Source organism: Pantherophis guttatus, chromosome 1, assembly GCF_059756535.1.
Source record: "Pantherophis guttatus breed Tessera chromosome 1, ASM5975653v1, whole genome shotgun sequence".
Classification (NCBI taxonomy): Eukaryota; Metazoa; Chordata; class Lepidosauria; order Squamata; family Colubridae; genus Pantherophis; species Pantherophis guttatus.
This window is the reverse complement of record NC_142063.1, coordinates 342685942-342711631: the sequence shown is the minus strand read 5'-3', so window position 1 is coordinate 342711631 and position 25690 is coordinate 342685942. Positions and strand designations below refer to the sequence as shown.

Here is a 25690-nt window from a genome sequence, read left to right as displayed (position 1 = left end):
ACGGTGGAGGAATTTTTCTGGCAGAACAAATAATCAGTGGAACGACTTGCCACCAGAAGTTGTTGAGTGCGCCATCGCTAGAGGTATTTAAGAAGAGACGGGGCGGACCGTTTCTTTGTCTGAAATGGGATAGGGTCTTCTGTTTGAGTAGGGGGCTTGGACTCGGAAGACCTCCAAGGTTCCCTTCCAACTTTGCCATTCTGTTAATTCTGAAGCCGAAGTGACTCGGCCAGGCGGTTTTACGCCGCCCATCCGAAGCGGGCGCCTAGGATGGCAGACTGCCTGGAGTAGTAGAGGGGCTTTCCAGCAATCCTAGCTAAGCCCAGCTTTGTTAGGTTAAGGGCAGGGGGTGTTCAGTCTTGGCAACTTTTAAGATCTGTGGTCTTCAATTCCCTGAGTTCAATTTTGAGAGTTGAAGTCCACAAGTCTTAAAGCTGCCAAGTTTGAAGACGTCTGCCATAGTCGGACATCCCTGGCAGTGGTGAAATTCAGATTTTTTTTACTACCGGTTCTGTGGGCGGAGCTTGGTGGGCGTGGCAGGGGAAGGCTACTGCAAAGTCTCCATTCCCTCCCCACTCCTGGGGGAAGGATATTGCAAAATCTCCATTCCCACCCCACTCTGGGAGCCAGCCAGAGGTGATATTTGCTGGTTCTCCGAACTACTCAAAATTTCTGCTACCGGTTCTCCAGAACCTGTCTGAACCTGCTGTATTTCACCCCTGATCCCTGCGTTAAGGGACCCCTTTCGAATCCGATTTGGCTCGTCTGACGATCTGCCGGGTTGCTCCCAAGTGAGGGCGCGGCGAAGTAAGCAGCTTCAGAGGTGAAGGTCTGGCCTTGGTGATTTAAGAGTTGGGGGGGTGAGGATTGGACTCCGGGAAAGGCCACCTCGGGCTATTGAGCCTGGGCCAGACTTGGGATAGGAGCTGTTTGGCCGAACCGGGAAAGCTGGGTCGCCCTGCAAAAGGGAGGCCCGGCAGTAAGTCACCCGGGGCTTCTGCAGGAAGAGATGGGGATGATGAGAGTTGTAGTCCCGCCTGGTGGGAAGAGGCACAGCGGCTTCAAGCCAAGCTGGGACTCTGTTGTTGTTGCACTTCTTCTTCTTCTTCCTCTTCTTCTTCCTCCTCCTCCTCCTCCTTCTCTTCCTCCTCCTCTTCCTCCTCCTCCTCTTCCTCCTCCTTCTCCTCTTTCTCCTCTTCCTCCTTCTACATCTCCTTCTCCTTCTTCTCCTCCTCTTCCTCCTCCTCCTCCTTCTCTTCCTCTTCCTCCTCTTCCTCCTCTTCCTCCTCCTCCTCTTCCTCCTCTTCCTTCTCTTCCTCTTCCTCCTCTTCCTCCTCTTCCTCCTCCTTCTCCTCTTCCTCCTCTTCCTCCTCCTTCACTTCCTCTTCCTCTTCCTCCTCTTCCTCCTCCTCCTCTTCCTCCTCTTCCTCCTCCTCTTCACCCTCTTCCTCCTCCTCCTCTTCCTCCTTCTCCTTCTTCTTCTCCTCCTCTTCCTCCTCTTCCTCCTCCTCCTCTTCCTCCTCCTCCTCTTCCTCCTCTTCCTCCTCCTCCTTCTCATTCTCCTCTTCCTCCTCCTCCTCTTCCTCCTCTTCCTCCTCCTCCTTCTCTTTCTCCTCCTCCTCTTCTCTTCTTCTTCCTCCTCCTCCTCTTCATCCTCTTCCTCCTCCTCCTCCTCCTCCTTCTCTCTCCCCCACCCCCGCCTTTCTCTCTCTGTCTAACTTTTGGGATAAATTCTGGAGGGGCTGAAACTAATGGATTTAGAAGACGCCTCGCTTTTTTATACATTTGGGTTCTTTCGTGTCCTCGAAGGGGTCCTTAAATGAAAGCGCAGAACCAGGAAATGAAAAGGGGAGAGGATTGCCCTCTCTCCCTCCCTCCCTCCTCAGCTGACACGGAATTGACTTCCACGTTCAGACGACCCCCTCGCCCGAGTTAACGGATGTTAGCCCCCTTTCCCGAGTTCGCGGGGCGACTTCAAAACCCGAAAGAAATCCAGCCAAATAATCCGGCTTCACATTTGACGTATCTGAGAGCCGCCGTTAAAACCGAGTCGTGTGAACCCTGTTGACGTGCAGCTTACCAATTGGTAACCCGTGTGAATCCGTTGGTTTACACATCTAGGTGCTCTTAGCTGCTCTCCCTAAAACTTAGTGGGGCCAACTCCAGAGTCATTCCGTGGGAATGCTCAACCTCCGGACAAGCCTTGTTTGCAGAAGCGTGGAATAAGTGCTCGGAATTAAATAAAATTAAATAAATTAAATAAAGAGGGCTGTGAAAATATCTACAGACCCCTCGCATCCTGGACATAAATTGTTTCAACTCCTACCCTCAGAACGACGCTATAGAGCACTGCACAACAGAACAACTTGACACAAGGACAGTTTTTTCCCCAATGCCATCACTCTGCTAAACAACTAATTCCCTCAACACTGTCAAACTATTCACTAAGTCTGCACTACTATTAATCTTCTCATCGTTCCCACCACCCATCTCCTCCCACTTATGACTGTATGGCTGTAACTTTGTTGCTGGTATCCTTACGATTTATATTGATATTATTTCCTGATTGCTTATTTGTACCCTATGACTATCATTAAGTGTTGTATCTTATGATTCTTGATGAACATACCTTTTCTTTTATGTACACTGAGAGCGTATGCACCAAAGACAAATTCCCTGTGTGTCCAATCACACTTGGCCAATAAAAAAATCTATTCTATTCTATTCTATTCTATTCTATTCTATTCTATTCTATTCTATTCTATTCTACTCTACTCTACTCTACTCTACTCTACTCTACTCTACTCCACTCCACTCCACTCCACTCCACTCCACTCCACTCCACTCCACTATAATTTATAATTCTATTCTATTCTATTCTATTCTATTCTATTCTATTCTACTCTACTCTACTCTACTCTACTCTACTCTACTCTACTCCACTCCACTCCACTCCACTCCACTCCACTCCACTCCACTATAATTTATAATTCTATTCTATTCTATTCTATTCTATTCTATTCTATTCTATTCTATTCTATTCTATTCTATTCTATTCTATTCTATTCCATTCCATTATAATTTCTATTTCTATTCCATTCCATTCCATTCCATTATTCTATTCTATTCTATTCTATTCTATTCTATTCTATTCTATTCTATTCTATTCCATTCCATTCCATTCCATTCCATTCCATTCCATTCCATTCCATTCCATTCTCTTTCTCATTCTCTTCTCTTCTCTTCTATTTCTTATTCTATTATCTTTCTTATTCTATTCTATTCTATGCTATGCTATGCCATGCCATGCCATGCCATGCCATGCTATGCTATGCTATGCTATGCCATGCCATGCCATGCCATGCCATGCCATGCCATTCTATTCTCTTTCTTATTCCCTTCCCTTCCCTTCCCTTCCCTTCCCTTCCCTTCCATTCCATTCTATTCTATTCTATTCTATTCACCGGTTGATAAACTGGGGCTTTTAGTGGGCACCTTCCTCCTGTTACTCTCGGGGAAAACCTAAGGAAGGATCAACACTGCCAAAAACTGCCAAAAACTTCAAACCCCTGAAATTCCCCGGTTTTAGTGTCCCAGCTTTTTTTTTTGGGGTAGTGGATGGGATGGGGGAGAGGGCGTAATTCCTCTTAAATCCGAAGGAAATGGAACTTCTCTGCTGTTTTTCCTTCCCTTCTCACCCCCCCCCCACCTTCTTTTTAAAAATCTTTTATTGCTTTTTTCCCAGTCTCTCTCTCTCTCTTTTATCTTGAGTGAGGTTCACCGTTTTGGGATGTTTACAGCAAAGGCATCCTTGAGTCTGTTTCTGGTCTTAAGGCCCATGCTAAAAATGGATTCCAGATAAGAAACTTGGGGGGGAAAGACAGGAGGAGTTTTAAATAAAAAAAAACCCCAAAACAACTACCATGCCTTCCATCTTTCTAAATAGGGTGGGGGGAGGGGGTTGAGTAAGTGGGTAGTTGAAAAATAAAATGATCCTCAGTGCAGACAGATATGGGAATTCTCAGAAATCAACCTTCCTTCTCTTCAGTGGGTTTTGCTTCGTGGTAAATTTCTATGGGATCGCAGCTTGATGCAGCTTTTATTTTTTTAAACGCCAGGAAAACATTTTCTCTCCTGATCAAAACAGATTCTATGAAGTCATATATATATTTTTTTAATATAAACATTCCATCTTCCCTTAAACAGTGTGTCGTGTGGGTATAAATATTTCTATGCAATAACCATCAAGATTTACAACCGCATTCATTACATTGATATTAATTCTCTTGATCTTACAATTGTAATATTGAACATAGTAAACCTATTCATTTTTCCCTTTTAACGTATCTTCTAATAAGAACATAATAATATTAAGCAGAATAATCCTAATAGTCATAATAATAACATTCATCATATTGTTTACCTCTCTATCTTAACATATTTTCCACTCTTCTTTAATCTCCTTCTTTCATTTCCAACTTCCAGTTTTTATTCTCTAACCATTGATAAAATAATTCCCATGTCATATAATATTCAGATTGTTCTTTCTCCTTAATTGCCAGCATTAATCTGTTCCTTTCTGCACAGTCTAATATTTTCCTAATCACCTTCTCATCAGTAGGGATCTCTTCACTAAGTCATATTCTATACAGGTAGTCCTTGACTTACAATAGTTTGGTTAATGACCCTTCAAAGTTTTTCAAAGCACTAAAAAATCTGACATGGGACCGTTTTTCCACAGTTATGACCTTTGAAACATCCCCCATGTGATCAAAATCCAGAGGTTTGGCCACTGGTTCGTATTTATGACGGTTGCAGTCTCCTGGGGTCGTGTGATCCCATTTTGTGACCTTCTGACAAGCCAAGTCGACGGGGAAGCCAGATTCACTTAACGACTACATTGAGCAATTGCAGTGCTTTTAACAACGGGGGCAAGAAAGATTGTAGAAGGGGGCGAAACTCACTTAACACATGTCTCACTTAACCACAGAAATTTTGGGCTCAATTGTGGTCGTAAGTCGAGGACGACCTGTACACATCAATGCTAAAAGAGGACTCAAATAGTCCTCTTTTAGCATTTCAAATGTCCTTTCCCTGTAAGCACATCACGCTACAAAAATTTCTAATTTTTTAAAAAGAATTTTAGGGAAGGGGAAAAAAAATAAAGACAATTTTTGTAAAAAACAACAACAAAAAAAACAGCACAGGGAGCATTTTGGGACAAATCATCAGGATGAATTTTCCAGGTGGATTGAAAGTTTCTAGGGATTCCTTCACTGAAGAAGGAGCTGAGGGATTTTCTAGGGATTCCTTCACTGGAAGGAGGTGAGGATCAAAAGCAGAGGTGATATTCTACCGGTTCGCACCGGTTCGGGCAAAGCGGTAGCGGTGATCGTGAGTGGCTCCCCCCACCGCCCCAGCTATTTGCAGATCATGTTTGATGCTATTTGCAGATCGTGTTTAAAGTTCCTTTTTTCTCTCTCTCCGCTTAAATTCCCCAGTGCTAATTAGCCGCCAATTTACACTGGGATTTCTTTCAAGCTGTTAAAAGTTTTTTCCTTTTTACCTGTGAGTTGGCTAATTACTCACCCGGCAACAATACTCCGTTCAATTACCGCTTCGACATTCCCTCTTTCTGATCGTGGTCGTTGTGGCTTGTGACAGCTCCTTAATGGCTGTCTTCCTTCACCAATGGGTCGAAGACTAATGCCAGCATTTCAGGGAACTTGCTTATTCCCTATCCGTGCCAGCCAGCGTCTTCTTTCTTCACTGTCTCTACAAGACAGCTATGATCCCTGGGGATCCCCAAATCGGCTAGGATATCGGTGTTCTCCTGGAGCCCCAGAATCCACACCGTATCGCCTGATGCCAGCCACGCCCCCTCTCTCGTGTTAAGCGGGTGGGCGGAGCCTCCCGCCACTGCTGCTACCGGTTTGCCCAAACTGGGGCGAACTGGTAGCAACCTACCACTAGCGCGCGAGCGAGCGAGCAAAGCGCGTGTGTGGAAGGCCAGGTGCATGCACAGACAGTGCACGCATGTGCGAGGCGAACTGGTGGTAAAGGTAAGTGAAACCCACCCCTGATCAAAAGCTGATATAAGGAATGATCTTACTGGATTCTCCATCTTTTTCCGCTTGAAAGGAAATTTGGTGGTTTTCAATATCGTGCAATTTTACACAGTGTTGTGATCATCTGTAAGTTGGCTCTGAACTAAGATCTCTTAAATTCAGGGATGGGTAGATTTCCAGGAACAACTCTCAGGCGAATGGATTAAAGAGTGGAAGGATAGTATCTTACTTCCCAGACTCAGAACGGATGAGATATTTTGAAGTGGTTTCCCATTGTCATGTGATAATGATACTTTAGCCTTCTTGTGATTTTTTTTCCACCCTCCCTGCCAAAATTTGAAACTGGAGCACCTAGAGGAAACCGGAGCGAAAAGAGAATTGGAAATGATTATCAAACTAAAATGCAGGAATATAGTATATTTAATAAATGCAGGGATGTTTATTCTGAAAAGTTAATTATTCTGGATTAAACCTTTAGTTATTTTATTTTATTTATTTCGTCAAGCATGTATTTTAGGACAGATACAAGTGTAAACATGATTATAAATGCTTGAAAAGGATACGAATAAAAAAAAACATTAGGACAGGGACGGTAGGCACGCTGGTGCGCTTATGCACGCCCCTTACAGACCTCTTAGGAATGGGGTGAGGTCTATAGTAGACAGTCTAAGGTTAAAGTTTTGGGGGATTTGGGGAAGAAACCACAGAGTCAGGTAGTGCATTCCAGGCGTTGACCACTCTGTTGCTGAAGTCGTATTTTCTGCAGTCTAGTTTGGATCGGTTTACCGTGAGTTTGTATCTATTGTGTGCTCTTATATTGTTTTGGCTAAAGCTGTAGTAGTCATTGTCTGGTAGGACATTGTAGTGAATAATTTTATGTGCCATGCTTAGGTCAGACCGAAGACGGTGAAGTTCTAAGTTGTCTAAGCCCAAAATTTCGAGTCTGGTGGCATAAGGTATTTTGTTGCGAGTGGAGGAGTGGAGGACTCTTCTTGTGAAATATCTCTGGACTCGTTCGATCGTATTAATGCCTGATATGCAGTGTGGGTTCCAGACAGATGAGCTGTATTCAAGAATTGGTCTGGCAAAACTGTACATACTTAAAATGGCAACACAACCATAAAACCAGGGGTGAAACATTCCCAGTTCGGACCGGATCGCCCGATCTGGTAGCGATGGAAATAGATGGTTCGGAGAACTGGTAGCAAAAATCCCTGGCCCCCCCGCCCCCCATTGTCCAGCTGAGCCGCACAATCATCAGAGGCTTTTTTAAAAAAAAATTTAAAAGCATTTTTTCTACAACCTCTTTGGCTGAAAACATGCTTTTAAAAGTTAAAAAAAAAGCCTCTGATGATCGCGCGGCTCAGCTGGAATCATCAGAGGCTTTTAAAAGCATTTTTTCTACCTCCTCTTCGGCCAAAGAGGTTGTTAAAAAATGCTTTTAAAAGCCTCTGACGATCCCAGCTGACTTGCCTGATCGGCAGAGGCTTTTTTTTTTCCTTACATTTTTTCTACAACCTCTTCGGCCGAGGAGGTTGTAGAAAAAATGCTTTTAAAAGCCTCTGATGATCCCAGCTGAGCCGCGCGATCATCAGAGGCTTTTTTTTTACTATTAAAAGCATTTTTTTCAGCCAAATTGGTTGTAGAAAAAATGCTTTTAAAAATAAAAAAAAAAGCCTCTGATGATTGCGCGGCTCAGCTGGACAATGTGGGGGGGGGGCAGGGATTTTTGCTACCAGTTCTCAGAACCACCTGCTTCCATCGCTACCAGATCGGGTAATCCAGTCCGAACTGGGAACATTTCACCCCTGGTTTTACGATTGTGTTGCCATTTTAAGTATGTACAGTTTTGCCAGACCAATTCTTGAATACAGCTCATCTGTCTGGAAGGTCACTCATTCAGCTTTCCTGCTTAAGGTGCAACTAGAACTCCCTGTCTCCTAGGGATTGGCACTAAAATCATACGGTCAGTTTATTATGCCTAAAGTGGGACTAGAACTCACAGGCTCCCAATGATTGGCCCAAAGTCACCCAGTGACTTTCATGCAGATGGTGGACTAGAACTCATCATCTCCTGGTGATTGGTCCAAAGTCACCCAGCAGCTTTCATGACTAAGACGGAACTAGAACTCACTCGCTCCTGGTGATTGGCCCAGAGCAGGGGTGGGATTCAGCCATTTTGGACCGGTTCGGGTGAACTGGTAGTTACGGCCAGTGGCTGGGCCCACCATCCGCCCTGGTTCTATCCTGTCTTATACAATTGCCGTGTTTTTGACGCAATGTTTATATGCGCAAGGTGCGCGCACGAGCAAAGCTATCTCGTCCTATACAATCGCCGTGTTTTTACAGAGTGTGCATGTGTGCAAGGCACGCGCGAGCGAAGTTATCCCATCCTATACAATTGCTGTGGTTTTTTTTTTGTAAAAAGTTTTTTTATTTTTTTTTAAAACATAAACATAAAATACATCTTTTCAGAACGAGCCATTGATCCAGTCAAAAATAGGTACAATTATTAACTCCTTTTTATCCAAATCTCCACTAATTACCATCTTATAACAATAAAAATAAACAAAAAAGAATGCCTAATTTATAATGATTTACTCAAAACAATTACCTTTCTATTGCTTCACTTCAATCTTAATTTTCAAATAACACAACTTAATATTTTACATCATTATTACCCTAAATTCTATCTATTCAACAATGCCACTATCCTAAAACCCATTACTTGAATCTTAAAGCCCTAACCCAATATTATTTCAATGTTCTTTTCCCTACAATTACAAAGAGCCTTGGTAGTACAGTGATCTAAGGCACCCTGTTATTAAGCTGGTTATTAAGACCAGCTGCCTGCAATTACTGCAGGTTCGAATCTCGCCAAGGCTCAAGGTTGACTCAGCCTTCCATCCTTTCTAAGGTAGGTAAATTGAGGACCCAGTTTGTGGGGGCAATAAGCTGACTTTGTATAAATATACAAAAGGATGAAGGCTATTGCTTAGCGCATTGTAAGCCGCCCTGAGTCTCCGGAGAAGGGTGGCATATAAATCAAATTAAAAAATAAAATAAAATAGGAAGCCCACCTCTGGTGCAAACTCACCCAGCCGGCTTTCATCATTAAGGTGGGACTAGATCCACTGAAAAACAAAAAGTTGGTTTGATTGTTGCTTTTTTTCATTGGGACGTTGTGTGTGTGTGTATGTGTGTGTGTGTGTGTGTGTGTGTGTGTGTTTGTGTATATTTCCAGTGTTCCTCTGTTATTGGATAAAAGCTTGTGATTCCCGTATATCAAATTTCTGTTTCAACTATAGTTGGCCAGCCTCCTGAAAGAGAGTTTTAAGAAATAAGGCTGTTGATAGGATAGAGTTTGCCTTTTCATTTTCCCAGGATAAGCACCAATTTGGTGCAGTTGTTTAGTAGATCACGTGAACCATGGAGATCTTGCAACGTTCGTAAGTGCAAGGACTGGTTGCAAGTCGCTTTTATCAGGGCTGTTGTAACTTTGAACGCTTGTTAAAAGAGTGGTCATGGATTGAGGATTATCTGCATATTGAGTTCAGAATAGAATAACAGAGTCGGAAGGCGCCTTGGAGGTCTTCTAGTCCAACCCCCTGCTTAGGCAGGAAACCCTACACCACTTCAGATAAATGGTTATCTAATCTCTTCTTAAAAACTTCCAGTGTTGGAGCATTTGCAACTTCTGGAGGCAAGTAGTTCCACTGATTAATTGTTCCAACTATCAGGAAATTTCTCCTTAGTTCTAAGTTGCTTCTCTCCTTGATGAGTTTCCACCCGTTGCTTCTTGTCCTGCCCTCAGGTGCTTTGGAGAAGAGCTTGACTCAGTGGTGGGTTCCTCCCGGTTCGGTCCGGTTCGGCCGAACCGGTAGCAGTGACGATATGACATCACCGAACTGGTTCTCCCCCCCCGCCCTCCCATCCCCCCACCCTCCCACGTTATTCTTACCTTTTATTTGGTCCCACCCCCAATCTATTGCTGCCTCCTGAGTCCCAGCTGATGACTAGAGGGAAAAAAACTGTTTAAACTCTTGCCGCGGGGCTTCAAAGGGCCGCCCTACAGCTGATCAGTGTTAAAAGAAAACAAATGAGTCGGGTCATAAGTGCGAGGACCTTCCAGAAATGACTCTGACCAGCTAGCCACGCCCACCTAGTCACATGACCTCCAAGCCACACCCACAAAATAAGCCATGCCCACAGAACCGGTAGTAAAAAAATTTAGAACCCACCCCTGGCTTGACTCCCTCTTCTTTGGGGCAGCCCCTGAGATACTGGAACACTGCTATCATGTCTCCCCTGGTCCTCCTTTTCATTAAACGAGACATCCCCAGTTCCTGCAACTGTTCTTCATATGTTTTAACCTCCAGATCCCTCATCATCTTTGTTGCTCTTCTCTGCACTCTTTCTAGAGTCTCAACGTCTTTTTTATATCGTGGCGACCAAAACTGAATGCAATATTCCAAGTGTGGCCTTATAAAGTGGTATCAACACTTCACGTGATCTGGATTCTATCCCTCTGTTGATGCAGCCTAGAACTGTGTTGGCTTTTTTTTTTTTTATTTGATTTATATGCCGCCCTTCTCCGGAGACTCAGGGCGGCTTACAATGCGCTAAGCAATATCCTTCATCCTTTTGTATATTTATACAAAGTCAGCTTATTGCCCCCACGAACTGGGTCCTCAATTTACCTACCTTAGAAAGGATGGAAGGCTGAGTCAACCTTGAGCCTTGGAGAGATTCGAACTTACAGTAATTGCAGACAGCTGGTGTTAATCACAATGCTATCAGTCTGCTGAGCCACTAGGCCCTTTTGGAAGCTGCAACATAAGATCCCTCTCACAGTTACTACTATTGAGCCAGGTACCACCTATACTGTTCTGGAGGAGGAATCTTATACAGGTAGTCCTCGATTTAGAACAGTTCATTTAGTGACCGTTCAAAGATACGACAGCACTGAAAAAGGGATTTATGACCGTTTTTCACACTTACGACCATTGCAGCAACCCCATGGTCACATTGATCGAAATATTCAGACGCTTGGCAACTGACTCCTATTTATGACGGTTGCAGTCTCCAAGGGTCATGTGATCCCACATTTTCCGACCTTCTGACAAAGCGGAAGGCAGATTCACTTAACCACCGTGTGCCTAGCTTAACACTGGCAGTGAGTCACTTGACCGCTGTGGCAAGGAAGGACATAAAACGAGGCAAAACTCACTTTGTCTTGCTTAGTGGTGGAAATTTTGGGCTCATTTGTGGTCATAAGTCAAGGACCACCTACATCAGGGCTATAAGCACTTCAAAAGGTTGTTAAATGAATGATCAGAAATGCAGAATAGAATAGAATAGAATGGAATAAAATTAGGAATAGAATTAAGAAGAGAAGAGAGAAGAGAAGAGAAGAGAAGAGAAGAGAAGAGAAGAGAAGAGAAGAGAAGAGAAGAGAAGAGAAGGGCAATAAGAATTGGAATGGAATGGAATGGAATGGAATGGAATAGAATAGAATAGAATAGAATAGAATAGAATAGAATAGAATAGAACAGAATAGAATAGAATAGAATAGAATAGAAATAAGAATTGGAACGGAACAGAACGGAACAGAACAGAACAGAATAGCAATAAGAAATGGAATAGAATAGAATAGAATAGGAATAGAATAGAATAGAATAGAATAGCAATAAGAAATGGAATAGAATAGAATAGAATAGAATAGAAATAAGAATTGGAATGGAATGGAATAGAATAGAATAGAAATAAGAAATGGAATAGAATAGAATAGGAATAGAATAGAATAGAATAGAATAGAATAGAATAGAATAGAATAGAATAGAATAGAATAGAAATAAGAATTGGAATGCAATAGAATAGAATAGAATAGAATAGAATAGAATAGAATAGAATAGAATAGAAATAAGAATTGGAATGGAATGGAATGGAATGGAATAGAATAGAATAGAATAGAATAGAATAGAATAGAATAGAATAACAATAAGAATTGGAATGGAATGGAATGGAATAGCAATATGGAATGGAATGGAATGGAATGCAATAGAATAGAATAGAATAGAATAACAATAAGAATTGGAATGGAATAGAATAACAATAAGAAATGGAATAGAATGGAATGGAATGGAATGGAATAGAATAGAATAGAATAGAATAGAATAGAATAGAATAGAATAGAATAGAATAGAATAAACTTTATTGTCACTTTGGATGTACACTAATCGGCATACATTAAAATGAAATTTCATTGCATACAGCTCTCACCACCTCCAATGTACACTACATAAATATGACAAAATAAAGAAATAAATACAACATTACTCATATACCCACATACATTATATGACACAGAGAAAGAACACAGTCTAGTTCGGATGGATCCATGTACTCCCTGTATATTCGGTTCTTATACGACTCCGAGAGTTGTGAGAAAAATTGAAATCCAGCATCACAGGTCCTTCTTTGCATTGGCACCTTAGGCATTAATATCGCCTTCTCCTGCAAGCCAGGTTGCCCTTTGCATTTTTTTAAATTAAATTTAATTTATTTGTATCCGGCCTTTATTTATTTCAGAGTTGGCTTTTTACGGTCCTATTTATGCCTCTGTATCCACGCTGCTGGTTATTTATTCCTGCATTACGCTTTGTTTAAAATCCCTCTCTTTTTATTTGGGCTCAGCTGCTTATCCTGGCTTGTTTTTATGGAGCGCCGTTTCCATCAGATCATCATAGGGGCAAGTGGGTGGGCTGCCGATATTTCAATCGGATAAATAAATAAGAAAAATAGGCCTCTAATTCTTATCTTTACCCTTTTTTCCTTTGGTTTATCCACTTATACCATTTATTCCATACTATAAAATACTTTGAGTCTTCCTTATCTTTTAATTCTAGAGTTAACTTGTCCATTTCTGCGCATGTATAAATTTTTTGTATTACTTCCTGACCTGTTGGCATACAATCTGTTTTCCACAATTGTGCTATAGCCAAAAAAAAAAAAAAAATGCACCGTCAGTTAGATAGAAAAGGTAAATAAGTCACTGTTTGTAGATTTGTATATATGCGTTTATATAATTATATGTACTTAGTTTGTTAATGTAATTATGGATTGAAAATGTAAATTTTAAGAGAGAGAAAATTTGTATATTCTCTCTTTTCGTTTTTGTTGGTTAATATTTTTAAATTCAATAAAGTTTGTTTTTAAACTTAAAAAAAGGAAAGAAAAGAAAAGAAAAATAGGCCTCCGGGGTGGGCTAGGCCTACCAAGGTTTATACACCCAGAAAGTGTTATTTTTTAAAAAGGGGATCCATCCATTCTTCCACTTTGGAGTAACAGGATTTGTAATAAAGGCAGTCCTCGACTTACGACCATAATTGAGCCTCAAATTTCTGTGAGAAATTTGTTATAAATACGTTTTGGGCCATTTTACATCATTTCCCTGCCACAGTTTGTACTGCGGTGGTGGCGCAGTGGTTACAATGCAGTATTGCAGGTTGACTCTGCTCTCTGTCAGGAGTTCGATCTTGACTGGCTGAAGGTGGGCTCATTGTTCCATCCTTCCAAGGTCGGTAAAGTGAGGACCCAGATGGTTGGGGGGCAAGAGGCTGACTCTGTACCGCCCTTAGAGAGGGCGGTAAAGCACCGTGAAGCGGTATATAAGTCTAAGTGCTATTGCTATTTTTTTCCTCTTTCTCACTAAGTGAATCATGTGGTCGTTAACTGTATCACCTCAGTTGTTAAGTGAACTATCTGGTTGTTAAGGAAATCACCACAGTTGTTAAGTGAATCAAGTGGCTGTTAAGTGAATCACATAGTTGTAAAGCAAATCGCTGCCACTGTTAAGTGAATCATGTGGTCATTAAATGAATCACTGCAGTTGTTAAGTGAGCTATATGGTTGTTAAGCAAATCACTGCAGTTGTTAAGTGAATCAAGTGGTTGTTAAGTGAATCACATAGTTGTAAAGCAAATCGCTGCCACTGTTAAGTGCATCATGTGGTCGTTAAGTGAAACACTGCAGTTAAGTGAATCATGTGGTTGTTAAATGAATCATATAGTTTTAAAGCACATCTCAGCAGTTGTTAAGTGCATCATGTGGTCGTTAAATGAATCACTGCAAGTGAGCTATCCGGTTGTTAAGCAAATCACCGCAGTTGTTCAGTGAATCAAGTGGCTGTTAAGTGAGTCACATAGTTGTAAAGCAAATTTCTGCCATTGTTAAGTGAATCATGTGGTTGTTAAATGAATCACATAGTTGTTAAGCAAATTACTGTGGTTGTTAAGTGAAACATGTGGCTGTTAAGTGAATCCATCTTCCCCCTCTGGACTTTGCTTGTCAGAGGCGAGGGAAGGTTGCAAATGGGCAATCCTATGACCCTGGGAACTCACAACCACCAGAAATGAATGCCGGTTGACAAGCGCCTGAATTTTGATCATGTGACCATGGGAACACTGGGATGGGTTATAAGGGTGAGGACCAGGGGTGAAATGCTCCCGGTTCGGACCAGATCGCCTGCTCTGGTAGCGATGGTGGCGGGTGGATCGGAGAACCGGAAGCAAAAATCCCTGCGGGCCCCCCCCCCATGCCCAGCTGAGCCACGCGATCATCAGAGGCTTTTTTTTTACTTTTAAAAGCATTTTTTCTGCAACCTCTTCCAATGAAAAAATGCTTTTGCCTCTGATGATCGCGCGGCTCAGCTGGGATCATCAGAGGCTTTTCAAAGCATTTTTTTCTTCTGTAGAGAAAAAAAAAATGCCTTTAAAAGCCTCTGACGATCCCAGCTGAGTTGCCTGATCGTCAGAGGCTTTTAAAAGCATTTTTTTTCTGCAACCTCTTGGCCGAAGAGGTGGTAAAAAAAAAAATGCTTTGAAAAGTCTCTGATGATCCCAGCTGAGTTGCCTGATCGGCAGAGGCTTTTCAAAGCATTAGAAAAAATGCTTTGAAAAGTTAAAAAAAAAAAAAAAGTTGGCCACGCCCACCCAGTCACATTACCCCCCCCACACACACACACCAAGCCACGCCCACAGACCCGGTAGTAACAAATTTTACATTTCACCCCTGGTGAGGACCGGTCATATAAGTCACTTTTGTCAGTGCCGCTGTAACTTCAAACAGTTACTAAACAAATGGTTGCAAGTCTATAACACCTACTATACCTGTACAATGGAAGCCACACCTCCACCGCACCCCCCAATGCATTGCCCAGAAAGAAAGGCAGGCTGAAATCTCACAGGTATAGCCAGCAGCTTAGCTTTTTGAATCAGTTAGACCAAACTTGGCTCTTTCACACCCTGTGGACTTCAACTCCCAGAATTCCTCAGACAGCTTGGCTGTCTTAGGAATTCTGGGAGTTGAAGTCCACAGGGTATGAACTGAGAGAGTGACTTGGCCCAAAGGTGAGACTAGAACTCACAGTCGTGATTGGCCCAAAGTCACTCAGCCAGCTTTCATGCTTAAGGCGGAACTAGAACTCACTGACTCCTCGTGATTGGCCCAAAGTCACCTAGCTGGTTTTCATGGCTAAGGCGGGACTAGAGCTCACTGTCACCTGATGATTGGCCCAAAGTCACCTAGCCAGCTTTCATGCCTGAATTGGGACTAGAATTCACTGTCTCCTAGTGATTGATCCAAAGTCACTCAGCTGGCTTTCATGACTGAGTTGGGACTAGAATTCACTGTCTCCTGTGATTGGTCCAAAGTCACTCAGCTGGCTTTCATGCCTGAATTGGGACTAGAATTCACTGTCTCCTAGTGATTGGCCCAAAGTCACCTAGCTGGTTTTCATGGCTAAGGCGGAACTAGAACTCACTGACTCCTGGTGATTGGCCCAAAGTCACCCAGCTGGTTTTCATGGCTAAGGTGGGACTAGAGCTCACTGTCACCTGATGATTGGTCCAAAGTCACCCAGACAGCTTTCATGCCTGGCAGAACTAGAACTCACTGACTCCTTGTGATTGGCCCAAAGTCACCTAGCTGGTTTTCATGGCTAAGGCGGGACTAGAGCTCACTGTCACTTGATGATTGGTCCAAAGTCACCCAGACAGCTTTCATGCCTGGCAGAACTAGAACTTACTGTCTCCTGATGATTGGCCAAAAGTCACCCAGCCATCATTCATGCCTAAGGCGGGACTAGAACTCGCAGTCTCCTGTTGATTGGTCCAAAATCACCCACTGTTAAGAATGCCAACTCAAACCAGGAACCAAAGCTTTTGATTTTCTTTCATTATGTTACTTGATTGATTTTCAAAAATACAAGATTTTAAGTGCAGAAGATTTTTTTTTTTAAAAAAAAAGATAAATTATCATCACGGCTGTTGTTTATACTTATTGGGTTTTTATTGTTTTTATTGTTTTAAATCATTTTAGAATTTTAGAATTGTAAGCCAGGCAGAATCACTTCATTTAGTGCGGTGGCTACAAAAATTGAGTAAACATATAAATAAAAATATATAAAATAAAAAATGGGAAAAGGGAAGCTAGACATGCAGAAAGAAATTGAAAAGGAAGAGTAAGATAGATAGAGAAAAAAAAAGAATCACCTGACTTCTTTCATACAGGTATGCATAGGAAATAAATCAATCATTAAATTCTTACTCTAGCATTAATCAAAAGTCTTTTGAGTGTCTTTAAAACTTCTTCTCTTTCTTGTACAAGAGAAATTTCCTGACAGAACAATTAATCAGTTGGAACGATTTCTCTTCCAGAAGTTGTGTGTTTTTGAAGAAGAGATTAGACATCCATTTGTCCAGAATGATGTAGGGTAGGACAAGAAGACCTCCAAAGTCCCTTCCAACTCTGTTGTTCTATTATTCAAGAAAACAAATTCATTTTCCTTTTGGAATAGAAAACATCATGTGTCAGTTTTCTAGATTTAACCATTCTGCATCCCAACACTGGCAGCGCAGCAAGAGATCTTCGGGTCTTTCCTGCGAATGCGCGCATGTCCGTGTATGCACCATTTGTTCACACACACTTCTCAGTTTGGGTGTGCGCGCATGCGCAGTTTGGGCACCCGGTGACTATAAGGTTCACCATCACTGGTCTAGACCAGTAGGGGTGAAATCCAGCAGGTTTCGGAGAACCGGTAGCAGAAATTTTGAGCAGTTTGGAGAACCGGTAGCGAAAATTTTGAGTAATTTGGAGAACCGGCAAATACCACCTCTGACTGGCCCTAGAGTGGGGTGGGAATGGAGATTTTGCAATATCCTTCCCCTGGAGTGGGGAGGGAATTGGGATTTTGCAGTATCCTTCCCCTGCCACGCCCGCCAAGCCAAGCCACGCCCACAGAACCGGTAGTAAAAAAAAATTGGGTTTCACCACTGGTCTAGACCCTTATCTAAAATGGTATAGGTCAGTGATGGCTAACCTTTTTGCCATCGTGTGCCAAAAGTGGGGGACGGGGGGAGGTGTTGGGTGCACACGTGCCCACATCCATAATTCTATGCGCCCTGCCCCCACGCATGTTTGCGCGACCCCCCTGTGCTTCCCCCGCTTTTGGCATATGATGGCAGTGGGCCAGGTAGGCCCGTTTTTCGCCTTCCCAGCCTTTCGCCCTCCAGAGCCTTTCTAGGAGCCTGGGGAGGGCAAAAACTGCCTCCCCCCTCCCCCCAGAGGCCCTCCGGAGGCCGGAAACAGCCTGTTTGTCAACTTCCAGTGGGCCCAGAAGGCCCGAAAATCAGCTGACTGGCGTGCGCATGTGCACCAGAGCTGAGATCGTGTGCCCACTGATATGGCTCTGCGTGCCACCTGTGGCACGCATGCCATAGGTTCACCATCACAGATATAGGTCAGTGATGGCTAACCTTTTCCAGACCAAGTGCCCACAGCGCACACGCATATGCACAAATGCATGCGCACACGCCCAACCCCCCAAAATGCAATGGACATGCAGCCCCGTGCATGTGCCCTGTCCCCGCGCATACTCACGCGCCCCCCACATGTGCCCTGCCACTCATGCATGCATGGCAGAGACTTGAAGACCAGCTGGCCGGCGAGAAGCACACGCACATAGATGAAAGAGCTGAACTGGGGGGACGACTCGCGTCCCCATAGAGAGGGCACTGCATGCCACCTCTGCCACATATGCCATAAGTTTGCCATCATGGCTATAGGTTCTCCTGGTTGAGCCGGGGGCTGGACTAGAAGACCTCGCTCCAAGATTCCTTCCAGCTCATTCAAAAAGAATAAGCTTTTTGGAAAAAGAGCCTTGGTGGCGCAGCAGACTAAAGTGCTGTTAAGTAGCACCAGCTGCCTGCAATTACTGCGAGTTCGAATCTCACCAGGCTCAAGGTTGACTCAGCCTTCCATCCTTCCGAGGTAGGTAAAATGAGGACCCAGATTGTGAGGGCAACTAAGCTGACTTTATATAAAAAAGAACATCGCTTGGGGGGGGGGGGGAAAGCCCTTCTAAGCAAGTATATACAAAAGTATGAAGGCTATTGCTTAACTCATTGTAAACCGCCCTGAGTCTCCGGAGAAGGGCGGCATATAAATCGAACCAATTAAATAAATAAATAAATAAATAAATAAATAAATAAATAAATAAATAAATAAATAAATTCTATTCTAAGCATCTCTTTTTGCTGGGTGGAATCTGGACAACAGCAAATCGATGGATTTCTATTTGGCTTTCTCACTTTCAGGAAATGCTCCAGGACAAAAGCTTGTCGGATGTGGAGGATGGGTTTGTGGTGCCTCAGGGCCCTGCCCATGCTGAAACCACCGGAGGGTCTCCAGTTCTTGGGGTCGCAGGAGTCAGCAACACACCCCTGAACAGTCCTCAGGTCCCGGATGCAGAACAGGTAAGCCTTTTTGCAAATGAGAAACAATTTACAGAAGATTCTCAAATTGGGACACTTTAAGAGATGTGGACTTCAACTCCCAGAATTCCCCAGCCAAAATTCTGGGAGTTGAAGTCCATAGTTTTCAAAGTTTCTGGCTGGGGAATTCTGGGAGTTGAAGTCCATAATTTTTAATGTTTCTGGCTGGGGAATTCTGGGAGTTGAAGTCCATAGTTCTTAAAGTTTCTGGCTGGGGAATTCTGGGAGTTGAAGTCCATAATTCTTAATGTTTCTGGCTAGGGAATTCTGGGAGTTGAAGTCCATAGTTCTTAGTTTCTGGCTGGGGAATTCTGGGAATTGAAGTCCATAATTCTTAAAGTTTCTGGCTGGGGAATTCTGGAAGTTGAAGTCCATAATTCTTAAAGGTTCTGGCTGGGGAATTCTGGGAGTTGAAGTCCATAGTTCTTAACGTTTCTGGCTGGGGAATTCTGGGAGTTGAAGTCCATAATTCTTAAAGTGGTCAAGGTTTTAGACACCCCTGGTCTAAAGACAATGTTTTTCAACTTCGATCACTTTAAGACGAGTGGACTTCAATTCCCAGAATTCCCCAACCACATGGGCCTTGACTAATTAATGCTGAATTAATTAACAGGTAGTCCTCGACTTACGACCACAATTGAGCCCAAAATTTCGGTTTGGCTAAGCAAGATAGTGGTTTTGCCCCATTTTATGACCTTCATTCCAATAATTGTTAAGTGAATCACTGCAGTTGTTCACTTAGTAACACGGTTGAATCTGGCTTCCCCATTGACTTTGCTTGTCAGAAGGTTGTAAAAGAGAATCATGTGAGCCCGGAATACTGCAACCGTCATAAATACGAACCAGTTGCCAAGCGTATGAATTTTGATCCCGTGACCACGGGGATGGTGCAACGGCTGTAAGTGTGAAAAAACGGTCACAAGTCACTTCTTTCAGTGCCGTCGTAACTTCAAACGGTCACGAAATGAATGGTTGTAAATTGAGGATTATCTGTATGACTTTTTTTCCCCTGCCAAAGCCAATTAGAACTCCTCGCTCTTCTATTAGAGAAAATAGAATAGAATAGAATAGAATAGAATAGAATAGAATAGAATAGAATAGAATAGAATAGAATAGAATAGAATAGAATAGAATAGAATAGAATAGAATAGAATAGAATGGGATAGAGGATAGGATAGGATAGGATAGGATAGGATAGGATAGGATAGGATAGGATAGGATAGGATAGGATAGGACAGGATAGGATAGGATAGGATAGGATAAAGGATAGGTTAGGATCAGATCGGATTGGGTCGGGTCGGATAGGATAGGATAGGATAGGATAGGATAGGATAGAATAGAATAGAATAGAATAGAATAGAATAGAATAGAATAGAATAGAGGATAGGATAGGATAGGATAGGATAGGATAGGACAGGATAGGATAGGATAGGATAGGATAAAGGATAGGTTAGGATCAGATCGGATTGGGTCGGGTCGGATAGGATAGGATAGGATAGGATAGGATAGGATAGAATAGAATAGAATAGAATAGAATAGAATAGAATAGAATAGAATAGAGGATAGGATAGGATAGGATAGGATAGGATAAAGGATAGGTTAGGATTGGGTCCGGTCGGGTCGGGTCGGATAGGATAGGATAGGATAGGATAGGATAGGATAGAATAGAATAGAATAGAATAGAATAGAATAGAATAGAATAGAATAGAATAGAATAGAGGATAGGATAGGATAGGATAGGATAGAATAGAGTAGAATAGATTGAATAGAATAGAATAGAGTAAGAAAGATAATAGAATAAGAAAGATAATAGAATAAGAAATAGAAGAGAAGAGAAGAGAATAAGAAAGAGAATAGAATAGAATAGAATTTTTTATTGGCCAAGTATGATTGGACACACAAGGAATTTGTCTTTGGTGCCTATGCTCTCAGTGTACATAAAAAGACAAGATAAAATATAACTGTCTCCTTCCACATTCCAGCAACTCATCTCCCTTTTCATTCTTGTTCTTTCTTGATGTATTGGAAGACCATTGAGAATATCAAGGTGTATTTGCACGAAAAAGAGCTATGGAAGAAATTTCATGAAGCCGGGACTGAGATGATCATAACTAAAGCTGGGAGGTAAGCTTGCTTTTGCAACCATCAGTTTCAATACATACATATATTGTTGTTGTTGTTAGTTGCAAAATTGTGTCCAACCCATCGCAACCCCATGGACCACGTTCCTCCAGGCCTTCCTGTCCTCTACCATCCTCTGGAGTCCATTGAAGCTCACCCCGACTGCTTCAGTGACTCCATCCAGCCACCTCCTTCTCTGCCGTCCCCTTCTTCTCCTTTGGCCCTCCATCGTTCCCAGCATGAGGCTCTTCTCCAGGGAGTCCTTCCTTCTCATTCGGTGGCCAAAGTCTTTGAGTTTCCTCTTCAGGATCTGGCCTTCTCAAGAGCAGTCAGGGTTGATCTCCTCTAGGACTGACCGGCTGGATCGCCTTGCAGTCCAAGGGACTCGCAGGAGTCTTCTCCAGCACCAGAGTTCAAAGGTCTCCATTCTTTTGGCGCTCAACCTTCCTTATGGTCCAAAAACATACATACATACAAAGTTACCTACACACATACATACATAATTAGGTAATTAATTTGCAAAATGTGGATGCTGGAACTATCTGGAAACCTTGGCCAGGTATGACTGTAGAATTCCTTTTTCTGGATTTTTAATTTTTAATTTTAATTCTGAAGACGTTTTTATTTCATCAAGCCGGCCTAGCCTAAATGGTTTTTAATTGGGATTTTAAATTTTATGGATTTGGGGTTTTAAATTTGGGTAGCCAATGATTTAATTCTTTTAATTATCTTAACTTTTGCATTTGTATGTTTTTTAATTTTGGCTGTTCACCGCCCTGAGTCCCTTCTGGGAGAAGGGCGGTATACAAATTAAATTAATAAATAAATAAATAAATAAATTCTGCATTATTATTTTTATAAATAATTTAAGACGGCATAAATATCTAATCCTCCTTCCACTTCCTAATTTCCCCATGATAACAACCCTGTGTGTGTGGTGAGTTGAGCTGAGACAGAGGGACTGACTCAAAGTAACCCAGTAACTTTCATGCCTAAAATGGAACTAGAATTCACTATCTCCTGGTTGATTGGCCCAAAATCACCCAGCGGCTTTCATGCTTTAGTTGGGACTAGAACTCACCATGTCCTGGTGATTGGCCCAAAGTCACCCAACAGCTGTCATGCTTAAGGTGGGATTAGAATTCAAGATCTCCTGGTGATTGACCCATAATCATCTAACTGGCTTTCATGTCTAAGACGGAACTAGAATTCACCATCTCTGGGTGATGGGCGCAAAGTCGCCCAGTTGGTTTTCATCCCTAAAGCAGGACTAGAACTCACCCTCTCCTGAGTTTCTAGCCAGGAGACCAAACTGACTTTCACTGCACTTTGCATTTCATCTCCAAAAGAAGGGAGCTGGCCCGTCCAGGATGACAACACTTTGCAGATTTGCACGTATGACATTTCAGAAGAAAGCAACATCAGCGATGGAAAAATTTATCAGGAAGATAAGGCAGGAAAAGAAGGAGCCTTTTCGGGAAGGGTTGAAGGAGACCCAGCTTGGCTGAATTATAAGACTGTGGCACGATCAAAACGAGGTTGCCTGATGTATAAAAACTGCCTTCCAGTCACTGCTGGCCAACTAACCCTCACTTTGCAAAGCAGAGTAAGGGAATAACAGAATGAAGCATGCTATTCTTGTCTGCTGTTTGCACAAGGCAAAAAGAAAGCAGGTCTATAAATTAGCCAGGATTTATTGCTAACATCTACTTACCGACTCCCTTGTAGATCCAGGGGAAAAAAAAACAACACCCCATCAGAACCTGCTTACAATGGGCAGGATCCGTTTGCCAAGAATGCGTGATTTATAAAGTGGAAACATCTTTAAAATGCTCTCGCTATCTTTCCGATGTTTGTGGCTGTTTTAGTTACAGGAGGGGGAGAAGCAGAGAGATTATTTCATATTAAGATCATCAAAAGATTTGGTGGGGGGAAAAAAAAGGGAGTTTATATTAACCAAGTTCCCTGAACTTTACATAAAACGAGGTGACTTCTTGGCGGATAAAAGACAAGAGAGCCACAGTTATACAAGACGGAGAATGTTTCCAAGCATAAATCTACGCGCTTTTCGAGTTTCAGGATTTTATTATGACTTTATCTTGGCACACAGAGTAGCTTTTTTTGGGGAAAAAAATATTTATTTATTTGGGAAACGGGCCATGAGTTAAGCCTTCGACCCGCCAGGTTTTTTTTGGAGACCTTTAAATGATTCTAGGATTGAATGAACTGGTTCATGTGTGAAAAAGAGCACGGAACAACAATAACGATCATAATTATTACTATTATTTTTTAAAAATGTTGATTTATATGCCGCCCTTCTCCGGAGACTCAGGGCGGCTTACAATGCGTTAAGCAATAGCCTTCATCCTTTTGTATATTTTTACAAAGTCAGCTTATTGCCCCCACAAACTGGGTCCTCAATTTACCCACCTTAGAAAGGATGGAAGGCTGAGTCAACCTTGAGCCTGGTGAGATTCGAACCTGCAGTAATTGCAGGCAGCTGGAGTTAAATTACAATGCATTAGTCTGCTGAGCTATCCAGGCTCAGAATATAATATAATAATTAAGAATATAATTCTTAATATTTCAAGTTCTTGCACAACTGTTGCTTAGCTCTTCAAACTAAACATATGGAGAGAATCAAAGCTTCACCATTAAATATCAGCTCATCAGGATTTGTACATTACAGGACTTGCAAACATTCATTTAGTGATTATTCAAAGTTACAACGGCGCTGAAAAAAATGTGATTTACAACTCTTGTTCACATTTAGGACCCTCGCAACATTTTTGTGATCTCATGATCAAATTTTGGATGCTTGACAACTGACTCGCATTTATGACCATTGCAGTGTCCCGGGGTCATGTGATCCCCTTTTGCGACCTTCTGACAAGCAAAATCAATGAGGAAACCAGATTCTCTTAACAACAGTGTTACTAGTTGAAGAACTGCGGTGATTGACTTGAAAGTTCGTAAAGCTGGGACAAAACTCACTTAACAATTGTATTGCTCAGCAACCAAAATGGTGGGTGCAATTGTGACCGTATGTTGTGGGCTACCTGTATGTTGAACCTGTTGTGGTCCGCCAGCAGCCTGCCGAGCTAGCAGCGGAGTCGGACAGTGAGGCGGCTGAGGAAAACATGGCCCAGTCCTGGAGGCTGGGGAAGGCCCGGATGAGGGCTCTGCGTCAGAGGCAGAGATGGGGCCAGGGCCATTGGGGAGTGATGTGCGGACTCTGGAGCCTCCAGAGGCTGACAGCAGAGAGGCAGAGGAACAGGAGGAGCCTGTTCCTAGTGCACATATGAGAAGAGCTGCCAGAAGGCAAGAGCAGCTACAGCAAAAAGGACGACTCAGGAGTAAGGCCAAGAGATGATTGGCCCCTCCCATTAGGCTTAAAAGACCAGCAATGGCTCTTGGGCTCTTTATCGGAAAACAACGTTGATAGATTTGTTTCTTGTCTTGCTTATTTCTTGTCGGCGTCTTCTGCTTCTGAACTTTTGCCAAGAAAAGCCTTTGGCAGGTTGCCTAATTAGACCAAGGCTGGTGATAAGGCTGAAGGATTGTGTTATGAAGAATTTGTTTTGAATTAGTTTGGACTATGCTGAGAATGAGTTAATTCTCAGCTGTTCTAATAAAGTCTGTTTGTTTAGAATTGATTGCGTCTGATAATAGTACCTACTTGGGCCTGGGTCACAACAGAACCATCTTCTGATCTGCTTTTGGCTTAAGGTAATTGGACCGAAGAAGCTAAGATTTGTAATTATGGTTAGTGATGGCTTTGCAAACGCCAGATTGCTTTCACTGCTTTCAATCTTGTTTCATCATGGTTTGTTTTATGCATTGGGATTGAGGCAGTAGATATAAAGATCATAAGCTAGGATGACTTTGCTCAGTGGAAAGACTCATCATCTTCTTTTAATGACCCCATAATAATCCCTTGCGGGGTGGAGACTGGGCACCTGAATGGAGTTGAGTGTTTACTGGCCGGATGCCTTTCCTGTTGCCATTGCAGAGTTGTATTCAGCAGATATATTCTCATCGTGCCCAGAGAGAGAAATATCTGCCTCTACCTAGGATCGAACTCACAGCCTCCTTATTGTGAGGAGAGAGCTCCGCCTCTAAGCCACCGCACCACTCTTGCTCATTGGCAAGATTAACCTTGATTAACGGTGGCAGTGCCCCCTGGGTCTTCTTTTCTGACAAGCAAAATCCATGGGGATGCCCAGATGCACTTAACAATGGTGTCACTACCTTGTCCACGGCAACGATTCGCTTAGCAAACGTACCATGTAAATGTAAAATGGGGCAAAACTCACTTAACGACTGTCTTGCTCAGCAACATAAATGATGGGCTCGATTGGGGGCCGTAAGTTGAGGACTACCTGTATAACGGTTAGGAAATTCAGCGGCTTCATTAATCTCGCTCCCACTTCTGTAGGATTTATAAAGCCCTCTTGAAGATTTACCTTTGGCTAAGTGGAAATCTAATTTTAGCTTTGTTATGCTTTGTGTATTCAAAGTTGGAGGGGAAGACAGGAGAGGTTTAGCTGGGAGGAAGAGGGTCATCTTAATTTGGAGATTTTGGTTAGGAAGCGAAGAAAAATCAACCAGTCCTTGGAAGAGGCAAAATGTTGTCTTTAAATTTAACAGCACACAAATAGTCTCAAC

The 25690-nt window shown here is 42.6% G+C and overlaps 1 protein-coding gene across 1 annotated transcript in view; it reads left to right on the top strand.

Moving 5' to 3' along the window:
- Positions 1-25690, top strand: part of TBX4 (T-box transcription factor 4) — an 80351-nt gene that overhangs the window by 12705 nt on the left and 41956 nt on the right. The window contains exons 2-3 of the mRNA XM_087890102.1: positions 18725-18883; positions 20931-21025. Of these exons, the coding sequence (XP_087746228.1) occupies positions 18728-18883; positions 20931-21025 (251 nt within the window). The 5' untranslated portion in view covers positions 18725-18727. The remainder of the gene's footprint in view (positions 1-18724; positions 18884-20930; positions 21026-25690) is intronic.